At 35.9% G+C, this 14,980-nt stretch overlaps 1 protein-coding gene across 1 annotated transcript in view; it reads right to left on the bottom strand.

Moving 5' to 3' along the window:
- mapkapk2a (MAPK activated protein kinase 2a) overlaps positions 1-14,980 on the bottom strand; it is a 63,853-nt gene that overhangs the window by 15,509 nt on the left and 33,364 nt on the right. Inside the window, exon 2 of the mRNA XM_038298097.1 lies at positions 9,811-9,950. Within this exon, the coding sequence (XP_038154025.1) occupies positions 9,811-9,950 (140 nt within the window). The remainder of the gene's footprint in view (positions 1-9,810; positions 9,951-14,980) is intronic.

Here is a 14,980-nt window from a genome sequence, read left to right as displayed (position 1 = left end):
ACAGCATATGACATGGAGGAGTCTGGCGTTGGATACCTTATACTTCTTGTAGTATGAGAGCCTGTCACTGTTAATTATTTCATATATTGATGATGAACTAAATATTTTCAATATATATCGCAATTTCCAAATCACAGAGGCTCTCAGTGTTTGGTCCAGTTACATTCAACAATATTAAGACACTAAATTTCTCACTCCAGCACTGTAGGTGGCTGCATTATGCTTAAGGTAGGCTAGCAGCCACAAAGAGGGTCAGATCAATGCATACATGCTGAAATAGGAACTTTTTTACACAAAGTTAATAACAAAGTTGAAGACAAACCGGCTTTCAGAAACATCTCTATGTTTGTGGTTAGAGAAAAGGAAAATAATGATTTAATAATCCTAATTTTGATTATTGGCCAAATCATTTAACCCTAGTTATGAAGATAAACTCCTAAAGAAACAGTACTACAGATTACTACTAAGTCTCAGCAAATACCGCCAAAAGTGCAACTAATGAACAGAGTACGAGAAAACTCTCTCCAGCTTACTCCATAAGTTTCATTTAATCTTTTTGCTCACTATGACTGCACGAGTTTCAGATCAGATCATCAATACCAATTTCACATCTGTAGAAAAGGCTCGTGTCGCCAAGGACCGTTTCCTCAGCCATGAAGAGGACCCCCCTCCCTCCCCTCCCCAAAACCACAGCACGCTTCCAACTTCACAACCGGCTAAATTTTGCATTCTGAGAAACAAGACACCAGAAAGCTTATTCTGCAATGCAGGGCATCTTTTATGCAAATCGAACTCTTTTCTTCCCTAACATGGTTCAGAGGAAGGAGATATTCTTGAAGTGTCATGGCCCAACCCTCTTCCTCTATGTTTCTGAAAACTGTTGACAAATGCATGATTTTTGTTTCAAAAAAAGATGATGATTTTGATTAAAAGGTGGAGAGCGGGTACGCATTTCACACTGAAACAGCAAAAAGTTGAAACACCATCCATGAACACACACACACACACACAAACACACACACACACACACACACACACACACACACATCAACCTACACTCTTTCACAACCCATCAGCAGTGTGAACATCCTTCACCATCTGAGACGATCAAATAAAGATGGCTGACAGCTGCAATCGTCTTATAATCGCTGATAAACGTTTTATGGGGTCAACATGTAAGAGAAGTGACTTCTGGGAATTTCAGATTGGAAAGTTCGCTCCTAAAATCAATAAGGAATTTTTACAAGGAGGGTAATCATCAGAGCTGAATTTTATAAATTAGTGAAGAGACTTCAGATTGGCATTGTGATCCCCTTTGGACAACATGTCAGCTTTACAAAAACCTCAATAAAGGTTAAAGATTAAAAACCTCCTGTCAGGTAGAAGACCAACTAGGTCATCTTGCTGTTCCTCCAAGAGTGATATTCTAGGTAATGTTTTGATTTCAGAGGAAAAACTCGTTGTTAAATTGTCATATAATCTCTCAAGGAAATTAGTCATCACTTGCAACCCTCCTGCATGTGCGCCTGTCAGCGCACACGTCGCTCTTTGTGCAGAGACAAAAAAAATGCACGTGTGACAACTTAATTGGGGTTTGGTGGTTTTAAAATGCAACAAGGTGGAAATGGAGAGGAAATAACAGTAATGTTGTTTAGGGGAAATGGGTCATTTTTGCATTAAGGTCATGCTGAGTAAATTTACAATAATTAACCTGGATAAATTTCACCTTTGAACACCTAAACTTTGCCTTCTTAACTTTAATGTGTGGAGCTCAAATACACAGAAACTGAATGATCTCAATTATGATGTGGGTTTGTTTTTTGCTAAATACAGGACTGTGCTGTGAGTATAAGGATCAATCTAAGTTGACAGGAATCATGAAAACTTATGATAAATGCTCTAAGAGATGAACAAAACATCAGGTCGTTTGTTCATCACATAACTTTTTATGTTTATAGAGTAAACATTTATATATAGAGGTTTTAATTACATTATCTTCTATATGGTTTATACAGGAATGATTAACTGCAATTTAAGACTTTTTAATGCTCTTTTAATACCCTTAGAAATCATTTTAATGCCATCAACAAGTACCCATGACTCTCATTCATATTATATATATATAAATAAAACATGGTGAAATTCTTCATGTTTACCATCAACAGGCTGCAGTCATTTCCCGAATTCTTCGCTTTCCAGCCGCTTTTGTCGTTTCATTTTGCCATTCTCTAGCTTTTTATCCGATCAACCGGAATCAGTTCCGCACAAATATATTACGATATTATATATCTGACAAAAATGTTTTATAAATCGTATTGTTTTTAATAAAGCAATTTATTTAAATGCCACAATAATGACATTTAATGGATTTTAATGTCAATTAAGGCCTTAATTTGAAAAACAATCTTTAAATGACTTTTAAGGACACCCTGTTCTATTCATAATTCTTTTATGTTGCTTTGTTTTCAAACAGATGGCAGTCTTGATTTGTCATAATTTCAAAAACTGAATTGAAAAACAGGAACATTTTACTTCCAGGAATGAGTGTGAGTGAGACATTATTCTGCCTTATCCAGGACATATCCTCTGTCAAACAGGAATGATTATAACTCATCATTAAGTGTCATTCCATGAACTATGACACATTTAATGCAAAGCTGACATTATTTTCTAAATATCTTTTTGACAGAGAAAAACATGTTTTTATGACAACTTGGAAATCATGAATCATTATAAATATGTCATAGCATGTCATAAACATTTAAAAGGTTATTTAGATGTCTATGTTCACATTACACCGTCATTTGTTAGCGTCTAAACTTTGGTTACCATGACACCATTTTAATAATGACTCTTAAAGAACTTGGACTAGGTGCAAAGAGGATTTATTAGACTTTCAAATGCTTGAGTTATGTTAAATACATCTGAATAAAGGTTTATAAAAAGTAAGGACATATTTATGATGGAGTATTTTAGTTAAAGTTTTAGGGAAACGGGCGTTCCAATCGTTGCATTTCCGAATTCTCCCGAGTGGTGCACGACTTTACACAAGTGAATAAAGTGAATGTGATTGATCATTTATCAAGGGGGAGGGATTGTTTTGGTGGAAGGTTCGCAAGGACGTTTAGTTGTGACCGGTTTGTCAGAAGCATCTTGCTAACCAGTTAGCATCTTAGTGCTAGTAGGTTCCCAATGGGAAATTCCATTGGGACCAAGTAGCACTAAATTGGTGACTTAGAAACGACACTGTCAAGGAACGCTATGGACAGAGGAAACATGCAAGAGGAGGAGAGTTTAGTGTCGGAGGTCATGGATGAGTCTCCTCCATCACACATTTTTTTAAAAGAGGAAAGCGGGGATGAAGATGTTGTGGAAGAGGACGCCAGAAGCTTGGTTTGGCGTAGAAGGCTTACAGCCGTACATGTTTGAGCCCTTGCCTCGCAATGCTGCCAGTTCTGTTAGCTCTACGCCTGCTGAAGACACAGACGTCCATCCCTGTGAACACTGGGACGGAACTCAATGGGGAAGGACATGATTCTTAGTTCTTATTTCAACCGTTGTGTATATTAGCTGCAACATATGAATCAAGATGCAATGACAGTAAAAATCTGATTGACAGATGACCATTGATATATAATTGGCTGAATTAGGTGTACAAGCTGACGTATAACTAACTAGCCTGCATAAGATAACGAGAAAAACCCCCCACAGATTTTAAGACAGGATTTTTTTTCTTCTTTAAATTGAATTTTTTATTTTATTTTGGGACAATATCGTCTGATAAAGGGTATTTATATGCATGTTTAAGCCAGAATGATTTGACATTTAAATATGGTTTCCCTACAACTTTAATTTCAAGTTATTAAAAAGTATATTTTTGGTTCTGTTAATGACAAGTTGTTGCAACAAAGACTTTTTAAATAATGTCAATTTACATTACAAGTGTCAAAATTCACTGAAGGACCCTTAATAAAAGTCATAAATATTGAAAAAACTCCTTCACGTTCTTAGAGCAATTATAACAGCTTCCATGAACTAGTTAGACTAGTTGCACAGATGTTAACTTATTACAGTGGCAAATGCTTCAATATCTAAATAGAGGCTTATACTAAGTTTGGACATACACTATATTGCCAAAAGTATTTGCTCACCTGCCTTGACTCACATATGAGCTTAAGTGACATCCCGTTCCTAATCCATAGGGTTCAATATGACGTCGGTCCACCCTTTGCAGCTAGAACAGCTTCAACTCTTCTGGGAAGGCTGTCCACAAGGTTTAGGAGTGTGTTTATGGGAATTTTTGACCATTCTTCCAGAAGCGCATTTGTGAGGTCGCACACTGATGTTGGACGAGAAGGCCTGGCTCTCAGTCTCCGCTCTAATTCATCCCAAAGGTGTTCTATCGGGTTGAGGTCAGGACTCTGTGCAGGCCAGTCAAGTTCATCCACACCAGACTCTGTCATCCATGTCTTTATGGACCTTGCTTTGTGCACTGGTGCACAGTCATGTTGGAAGAGGAAGGGGCCAGCTCCAAACTGTTCCCACAAAGTTGGGAGCATGGAATTGTCCAAAATGTCTTGGTATGCTGAAGCATTCAGAGTTCCTTTCACTGGAACTAAGGGGCCAAGCCCAGCTCCTGAAAAACAACCTCACACCATAATCCCCCCTCCACCAAACTTTACACTTGGCACAATGCAGTCAGACAAGTACCGTTCTCCTGGCAACCGCCAAACCCAGACCCGTCCATCAGATTGCCAGATGGAGAAGCGCGATTCGTCACTCCAGAGAACGCGTCTCCACTGCTCTAGAGTCCAGTGGCGGCGTGCTTTACACCACCGCATCCGACGCTTTGCATTGCACTTGGTGATGTATGGCTTGGATGCAGCTGCTCGACCATGGAAACCCATTCCATGAAGCTCTCTGCGCACTGTTCTTGAGCTAATCTGAAGGCCACATGAAGTTTGGAGGTCTGTAGTGATTGACTCTGCAGAAAGTTGGAGACCTCTTCGCACTATGCGCATCAGCATCCGCTGACCCCGCTCCGTCAGTTTACGTGGCCTACCTCTTCGTGGCTGAGTTGCTGTCGTTCCCAAACACTTCCATTTTCTTATAATACAGCTGACAGTTGACTGTGGAATATTTAGGAGCGAGGAAATTTCACGACTGGATTTGTTGCACAGGTGGCATCCTATCACAGTTCCACGCTGGAATTCACTGAGCTCCTGAGAGCGACCCATTCTTTCACAAATGTTTGTAAAAACAGTCTGCATGCCTAGGTGCTTGAATTTATACACCTGTGGCCATGGAAGTGATTGGAACACCTGATTCCAATAATTTGGATGGGTGAGCAAATACTTTTGGCAATATAGTGTATTTATCATGGATTTCTTAGCCAATGTCAAGTAATTAAAAAAGTACATTTTTGGTTGCAACAAAGACATTTTAAATAACGCCAACCTACATTACAAGTGTCAAAATTCACTTAATGACCCTTCATAAAAGCCATAAATATAAAAAAAAAACTCCAAGTTCATGTTATTAATCAGTCTAATGTCAGTCCTGCAAACGCTTTCAGGTAAAGTGGAAAGTTTTACTGAAACAAACTAATTGGTCGAATAAAAACTTATCTAAACCTGCAAAGGGTAACAATCATTTTAGGCGGAACCACATTCTACAGCGAAAACTTTAACGATTTCTTACAAAAACTAAGTTATTTTTCAGGTCCCAAAGCTCATGAAATAGACATCCGAACAGGATGGGTAAAAGTATGCTATTCAATCTGACTTTATTTTAGTTATGCAGTGTTTATAGAGTGTGGTTGGTTTATACTGTAGCTTTTACAAATAAATAGCAAAAAGTTACACATATGCTGCAACTAAAGAGTTTATTTTCCATCTTTATTTCAACATCCAGTATATTTATGAGCTCTCAGTGCTGAAATCCTCCGGTTTAACGGTAAAACTGGTTTCTATGGGTCAGATTTATGATGAGGTGCGTCTATTTTCACTCGTTGGATCTGACAATATGACCCAAACAACTCACCACAGAGGGCCAGATATAATAGGTAAATTATATCTAAAAGTATATTATATTGTATTTCTCATATCTAAAAGTATATTATATTGTATTTCTCATATCTAAAAGTATATCTATATTTGAATATGAATTTAAAAGATGATTTATTTTTTACTTTGTATGTTATCCTGTTTTTCGATTTCACAGTAGTAAGTAAATATATGATTCCTCCTCTTGTTTCTATTGCTTCTAGTAGTGTTTATCATCCCTACATTTTTTATAAGACTGATTCTTTAATGATGAACTGATGGCAAATTCTGCCATCTAAAATCTGATATAACACTGACGCCAAATTGTTTTACTCCTAGACAGCATATGATAAATAAACCATATATTTTATTTGACTAGCGGTAGACCAATACATCCTCTGCTTTCAGACATGCAACACGACAATTTCACATCTCCGGAATGTCAAGTTTCTTACTGTATTTTCCCCACTGCACAAAAACTACCCTGACCACTGAAGCCACAATGTTGTGATCAGATGAAACATGTGAAGTCTGTCTTTTTTCTTTCCTCGTTTCATGTTTTCTTCCTCCATTTCTAGAGAGTAACTGACTCACTCTTCGTTGGGTCAGTATCATATTAATCAGGATGTAAAGTCTGACACAAACAGAGGTTTTTTTGTTGTTTTTTCTACCCATGACTGATGATTAGGATCAGACACATCAGCACGCCTGTGAAGCGCTTCCTTTAACTCGTGAACGGCCGCCACCTCTGGATTATTCACACGCCACATGTTTTGTGGGTGACCAGATTTTTAAGAATGATGATTAGTCCTGAAAAATACTGACTTTATTTTTCTTAGAATAGTCCCGGAAGAAAGAATGGTCACCCTGATGTCTGTGTCATCAAATCCTCTGAGTGATGGACTTTGAAGCATCTGAAGGGGAACACAGCACCCCCTGCTGGACACCCTGCAGTTTGCTTTAAGAGCCACACGGCAACTGTGGCTTTGCAGCATCTCCTGGACAGAGGCGCCCAAACAGCTTGGACTTTTACCTTCAGGTTAGTGCTACAGAAACCCACAGCAGCCACAGAAACGGTTTACATCCAGAGTCTCAAGGTCAGAACCGTGCATATTCACATGAATTCTACTATTGTTGGATTTATTTTCCCCATTTCATTTTCAACAAAATTTAAGAAGTCTTCACTGCAATTTAAGCTTGGCCTAAATTCCTTGCCTATGTGCATATAGTTAGTAAATAATGTAAAACATCTAAAAACTAAGCAAAGTAAGAATTAAAAGAGGTGTGATATCCAGCTGAGTCAAGATTTTTAATGAGGTATTAGAAACTGAGAAAGGAAAAAAAAAGCATTTTCCTCTTTAACAAGCAAATTTCTGTTGAGCTTTGAAAGTCTGTAAAAATCGACAAAAGGAAAGCAAAAGAGAAGCTGGCGAAGGTATAAGATGAAAGGAAAATGAAGACTAAGCAGAGTGGAAATAAATAAAGAAAACCCCTGTTGTCTTTTTTTTTGAAGCATTCCATTGAAATGTATGTTATTTTATGTTAAAGTTGTACGGAAACGGCCGTTCCAATCGTTGCATTTCCAAATTCTCCCAAGTGGTGCACGACTTTACACGAGTGAATAAAGTGAATGTGATTGATCGTTTATCAAGAGGGCGGGATTGTTATGGTGGAAGGTTCGCAAGCAAGTTTGATTGTGGCCGGTTTGTCAGAAGCATCTTGCTAACCAGTTAGCAACTTAGTGCTAGTAGGTTCCCAATGGGAAATTCCATTGGGACAAAGTAGCACTAAATTGGTGACTTAGAAACGACACTGTCAAGGAACGCTATGGACAGAGGAAACATGCAAGAGGAGGAGAGTTTAGTGTCGGAGGTCGTGGATGAGTCTCCTTTAAATATTCTAACATTTAAATATGACTTCCCTATTACTTTAATTAAAGAAACTGGATAAAAAAAAAGTAGGATTATCCCTCAAAACAAAAGAAGAAGAAACTAATTTATCTTAAAAAATTTAAACTTAAACCGAAAAATATTAGTGCAAAGGAAAAAGTAAGGCCTTGCGTGATTTTAAGGACTGCAGATGTTAAAATATTTCAACCATGGAGTAGTAATAAAAACATTTAATAAAAGAAATCAAATTAAATATAAACATATTTAACAAATCACGTTAATTATCAACATGGTTTTAATTCCTGGACTGTATTTCCTGCTTTTCAATGCTAAGAAGGCCCCCAAACAGATGCTATTGCAAAGTATTAAGTTTTATGAAAACTCCTCTGATATAAAATATTAGAAATGTTTGTTTTTAAAACAAAAAAATAACATAAAGCAAAAAGTTATGTTAGAGTTCATAAAGTAGAACTCTAACATTTGATAAAACTACTAACAGTTGTGCAGTAGAGGAAAGGGATGTCTGAAAAAACACTAAAGAGATTTGGGAAGAAAGTAAAAACCAATTAGATTTATAATTGACCTTTTTGATAAAAAAAAAAAAGAATGATTGTATACGTCACTGACCTTATGGATTTATGATAAAGACACATTAAATAAAACTAATATTAAAATGGATGAAGCTGCAGGTAGAGACGGAAAGCTTTAGGATATTTTACAAACTTCCCATCTAAGCCACAAGGCGATTAAATCCTCCTTGTTTACCCTAAATAACTCCTCATGGGAGTCAGTCTAAGAAAGATATGACCAAGGGTGTAACTTTGTGATGAAAGTTGGTGGGGACGCTCTAAGGGTGGGTGCTGATCGACCTACAGTTACTCCACCTAAACGCTTTCATTAGATTTTTATATTTTCCAAAAATGAGCTCAAACATATATTTATTCTTGTAAACTTTGTGGTAAACTTGGAGATATATTTTACTGCATGTTTCATATCCCAGTAAATCTGTTTCCCCTTTAAATCTGCAGCTCTCCCCTTTCTTTAAAAAGATTTATGAACCTCTTTACTAATATAATGATGCCAGAAACAAGATTTCGAGATATGTAGAAGCTCTGCAGCCTGATTCTGTCTGTGCAATAAGAAGATGTGTTAATTTTAACCTGGAACTGGGAGCCATGGTCCTCTGAGAACCCAAGCTTTTTTTAACAAGAACATTTAAACTATATTTTCTCAAGCTTCTTGCATTATTTTACTAACTTGTATAAACTTAGAATCTGTTGCTTTTTTTGCTGAAAAAGCTCCGTATGTTTAACAGATTTTTCAGTGGCGTCTCTAATTTTTTTAACCTACCTGTCTTCTAACTTTTACTTAAACATACATCAAAGTAGCAGCCATTTAATGCTGCTGTGTGTCTCTCCTCCAACCACATAGCTACTGTCTGCGCAGTAAAATGCAACCTCAAATCAGATGTTTCAAAGCGACGGATCCGATGATGTCACACTGGGAGGCGGGACATGGGAGCAGCGCAAGAAAGGAAAAAAAAGACAGACTCAAAACGCTCTGAATACAGTTAGCTGTTCCCAACTCTGTTATCTTTAGCTAAAGAAGATGAGCGGAAAGGGGCAAAAAGCAGAGATTACTGGGGGGGACATGTCCACACCAGTCCTTCAGATAGTTAGGCCTGTGGATATGCCTCAAACATAAACCTTTCAGTTAAACTCTGTCAAATTAAACCTATTTAAACTGTTTTTCTTCCATTTTATGTCACGTCAGACAACTGGAGCTAAAATCCAACATGATTTTGATATTAATATAAATTTTGCTCCAGAAAAGGTAAAAACAACATTGTACAGAGTGTAGCCAAACTGTGCGCTCACCACTCCATGACAATAAGCAGACACTTCTTGCCCTGATAGAGGTTCTCATAAACATCGATGATGCGCACGATATTGGCGCACGGCGAAGCCCTCCAGTGAAGGTCCACTTCCCTGCGTGCTTTGGGACAGTCCTGCAGCATCTGGGAACAGACAGAGAAACCATGAAGATGCACACCCAGCGCAAAAATATATATACATTTATACTGCCCTTTGAAAGCGCTAGATTACTGACAGTAAATATTAAAAAGGATAAACAGAGTAGGGAACTTTTCTTTTGGAAGGTTGAAAGGTTTTTCTCCTTTTATTGAAGTGTTTGGAAAAAGTTTAATAAGTGACCTTTTTATACCAGAAAGCAGCACTAATAAAATAGAGATAAAGGGGAAACTAATGCTTATATAAAGCTACAGCAAACCACAGGTGTGCTGTGATGACACCTGATGGTGAAACATTAAACACATGGGAGCATTTTTCTGTTCAGACTTGTGTGCAAGTAGCCCCCTCTATTGGTGGCACTTTGTCATCACATCCCATTTCAACACTACTGGATGTTTGTTTTGTTTTTTTCAGCTGGATTTAAATCAGTCATTTAACATGGTGCAGTAGTTCTGCTGACTTCAAAGCAATATAACTAAAAGACACAAACACACTTCTGCCCATTCCATAAAACCTGTTTTTTTTTTTTGGTTTTTCTAAATGGATGTATATATTATTTAGACAGCAGAGTAAACAGTGAACAGCGTCATCTGCTGACTCAACCAAAGCAAACAGAGCCATCTGTCTCCTTTATAGGAGCCGGTGAATCAAACATGGATCAGAACTACAAACATTGTTGGTTAACAGGCAGAAAAGGCAGGAAAAAAGATGCTAATGTTAAATTATAGAGTGAACTCTGCTCCACTATTGTTGCAGGCAAAGAACACATGTTTAATTAGAAATTTGGAGAAAAAAATTAAATCTAAAATTTACGGAGCCACAGAGAATCTATTTTCATTTTCAGGACTCAAATCAACAATTCTATCTTCTTTAGACCAATCAGACAAAGGGTTTTCCGTTTTTCTGTTACTGATAAATCAAAAGCTCAACAGCTTTATGTGCAAAATATATTCAAAGATACACTCAGCACAATTAACATTTATTTCAATAAGCAGAAGTAGCTACTGAAAAAACAAACAATAAGCCCCAGTCTGTCTGCTGTGTTATGTCACATTCCAGCCCAGCCCACCAGAGAACGGGCTTCATTCCACCCCGGTTCTTAACAAGACCGACCACCGCTCTATTGGTCATTCAAAGGACTGTTTAGATCAGATTTCTGATACGACCTTTAATGTAGCCAAGGGTCTTGTTTATGGCCAAAACAGCCAAGATAAAAACATTAGAGTTTATCCTAAGTAAAGCATTGAACTTGATTACACATGTTTAAAGTGTCAATGCGACATGAAAAAACCCAGATTGCTGGGAGCTTATTTAATTGTTAGCCATAGGGACTCAAGGAGGTAAAAAAATAAAAAATAAACCAAACCAAAAAACATAATTTCTCATTTTTAATTCACACACAAAAAAAACAAGTATAAAATACTTTCAGCAGATGGCACTGTTGTCCCATTGGGGAGGATTCATCTTCAAGTTACTGCCCCAAATTTCAGCTTATCTTTTTTTTTAAATATATTAAAACCATAATAATACAAATAACTGATTAATATGCAGAGCAATTATGATACACATCAGACATGTTATGATTGGATCTTAAAAAAATAATACTATTTATAGATTTTAGGGTAGCCCAATATGCATCAGATCCACTTTCCCATGGCGCAGCTGGAGCAGCAAAGACGCACATCAGAACTAAACTTGCACAAACATCAAAAAATGAAGCAGGACGCACGTTTCTGCTGCTCACGGTGTAAACGTAGCATTGGGCTCATGCTATGTTTAAAAACATTAAAACTCCCTCATTTAAAAAACATTAAAACTACTTTTTACCCACTGATCCCAGCAAATATAGCTGCCATTGTTACAGGCAAAGAAATGATAGGGTAGCACCACCCAATATGCATCAGATCCACTTTTTCCAACGCCCAGCCGGAGAAGCAAAGATGCTTCAGCCATACGTCAGAACTAAACTTGTACAAGCATGAAAAATGAAGCAGCACGCGCGTTTCTGCTGCTCGCGGTGTCAACGTAGCATTAGGCTCATGCTAGAAAAGCAGTGTCCTGTTAGCAAAACAAAGTTGGGGGGTGTAAAATGTGACATGAGGCTGTTGTCATGAGTCTGCTTTTCTGAAAATTCTGGACGTTAAACATGACGTGTCTTTAAAGAAAGGTTGTTTTATGAAATTAGAAACAAATCAAGGAATGAATTGGATAGTTGGAGTTTGAGTCTAAATGTAAAAAAAAAGAAAAAACTTGCAGTGGATGAGCCCTGATTCTGAGACACTGATAGTTTTGTTTAAGAACATCAGCCACAGCTCTTTTTAACAGGCTTTATACAGGAATGATGAATTTATTACTTTTTAATGCCCTTTGAAATAATTGTAATGCCAACAAGTACCCATGAATCTCATATTTTATTTATATTGGTATTTGCATTTTCCTCAAGCTTCTTTTCTGAACGTACAGCTTTATGATCAACCGGAGTCCCATGCAAATAAATTGCAATATATCTGACGAAATTGTTTTTAGAACCGTATTTTTTTATTTTAAATAAAGCATCTAAATGCCACAATATTCCCATTTTATGAATTTTTAAGCCAATTAAGGCCTTAATTAAAAAAATAATAATTTAATGACTTAACTATTTTTAATGACCAGTCAAAATCCTGTTTAAGAACCGAGGATAGTGAGGTTTTAGACCAAACTCCAAGGTTCAGGAACACCCCTTCCCTCTCTCTGCCCTCCATAGTATTACTCAAATGGTTTTTATTTTGTTTCTTTTAACAAAAAAAAAGTAACTTTTCTGTTTTCTTAGTTGTTTTTTCTGATTGTTTTTTATTTCAAATTAATCTTTCATGTTACTTTAATATATTTTTTTCACAAATTTTATGCTTTCAAACTACTTTTGAAGGAAAACAAAAATCGCACCAATTTAGGCTATGTTTAATAAATCAGTTGCCTCTATAATTTCTTTCATTCTTGGGAAGCACTATGTGATTTTTATCTGTTAAAGGTGCCATTTAAAAATAACAAATAAGATACTGTAACATCTATGGAGTGAGTTTTGTTCCATAATTGTTGCAAGAAGAGAACAGATTTTATAAATGGAAAATTTTTAAAAAACGCAATCGAGAAACAGTACTCTGAAAAATGTTGTAACCAAAACACAGTTTTGAGAGTTACTTTTCTGTTTTTTCAGTTTAAAGATTTCTTTTTTCATGTTTAAAAAAAAAGAAACATTTCATATTTTCAGTTTCTTTTTACTTTAGTTTTTCAGATTGAGTTTTACGAATGGCATTCTTTTTAAATAGTGTTTTACAGATTACATTTTCCTCACTTTCAACCCAAAACAAAGGCTAGCCCTTCAGTAAAAAATTGTTGTTGCTAAATTTCATGCAAACCAATAGAAATGCTTCTTAGTTTCTCACTCCAGATAAAAGGCCTTCCTCCAGAAGTAAAGAGAATGTGATCTGTAAAATGCTATTTAAAAAGAATGTAATATGTAAAAGACAACCTACAGAACACAAAATTTCAAAAAGTAGTTTGAAAATATAAAATCTGTCAAAAACATTATTAAAAAAACATGAAAAATAAATTTGAAATAAAAAAAAGAAAACAGAAAAGTTATTTTTCAAAACCTTTTATGATTAAAACATTTTCTAAAATTTAATTTCTTTCTTTTTTTATACATTTCATTTAAAAAAAGTGTGCTCTTTGATCGCAACAGTAATGAAACAAATCTCCTTTCATATTTTACTGGCCTTTCTGATCACAGAGTGCTCAGCAAAATGCAACAGCTTAAAAGTTCAAATGCCTCAGCTAAAGAAAATAAATGAATGCAAGTTTTGTCAGCTGGATGCAAGAGAGGACCAGCAATAAGCTAGTTAATTAGGTTTTTTCTTTTCTTTTTTTTTAATCAGTGCTTTTTCAATCTGCAACATTTTTTTTTTCTTAATATCATTAAAATACATAATTTGTTTAATTGATCATGTTGACCTGGATAAGTTTCAAAAGAAAGAGAGCATTAGAAGCTCCATAGCTGCATCAATTCCCTAAGGGCCGTTAGCAAAAGGCTCCACCAAATTAAGTTTGTTGGGACAATGTCTGACCTACAGGCCAGGAAGCAAAATAAAACAAAACAGATCAACCCTTTAAGCAGGACAGAAGATAAAAGGCTGCATAGCAACGGTTACCAGGAAGATGTAGTATGGAGGGTTTGGGCACACGTATGTTTTATCTCAACACCAGACATCCAGCACTGATCACCTGATCACCATAGTTTACAGCCTATATATATAAATATATATATATATCCTCACTAAAAAAAAAATATATATATATATATCCTGACTAAAATAAATAAATATATATATATATATATATATATATATATATATATATAATTATTTTTTTTTTTTTTAAACCACACAACAGTTTAAAGCAAAATTTAGTTTGAAAATAATGTGCAGGAAGGATTGAAAAGCATGTTAACACGGTAATGTAGGCTTGAGTTCATTATCTGACGCATGCATATACACACCAGGAACCTGTAAACTTACTGAATTACAAAAGACATTTACAAAACAAACATGTTTCATTGATATATATACAAAAATTAATATTAGGAACTATATATATCAAACATTATACTGGGCAAGTAAAAATTGTTTCTGAGCAAATGGAATGTGAAAGTCACTTGCCCTTTGGGCAAGTGGTAAAACTCCTTAACGTCAACCCCTGAAAATATAAATAAATAAATAAATAAATTAGGGCTGCAACTAACGATTATTTTAAAAATCGATGAATCGGCCGATTATTTTTTCGATTAATCGATGAATCGGACAAAAAAAATTTTTTATATTAACCTCTTTATTCCAAAATAAACATTTTAGACAGAACAAACAAGCACACAAGTACAGGTTGCTCATTAACTGTACTGGTGCGATATGAAAAATAAATGTTTGTGTAAAAACTACGCAAACTTACATGAGAAATGTAGCTGTACAACCACAAAATATAG

The sequence above is a fragment of the Cyprinodon tularosa genome, unplaced genomic scaffold, assembly GCF_016077235.1.
Source record: "Cyprinodon tularosa strain WSP-4 unplaced genomic scaffold, ASM1607723v1 ctg40, whole genome shotgun sequence".
NCBI lineage: Eukaryota > Metazoa > Chordata > Actinopteri > Cyprinodontiformes > Cyprinodontidae > Cyprinodon > Cyprinodon tularosa.
Note: the sequence above shows the minus strand (reverse complement) of the source record. Positions and strands in the feature narration are given on the sequence as shown.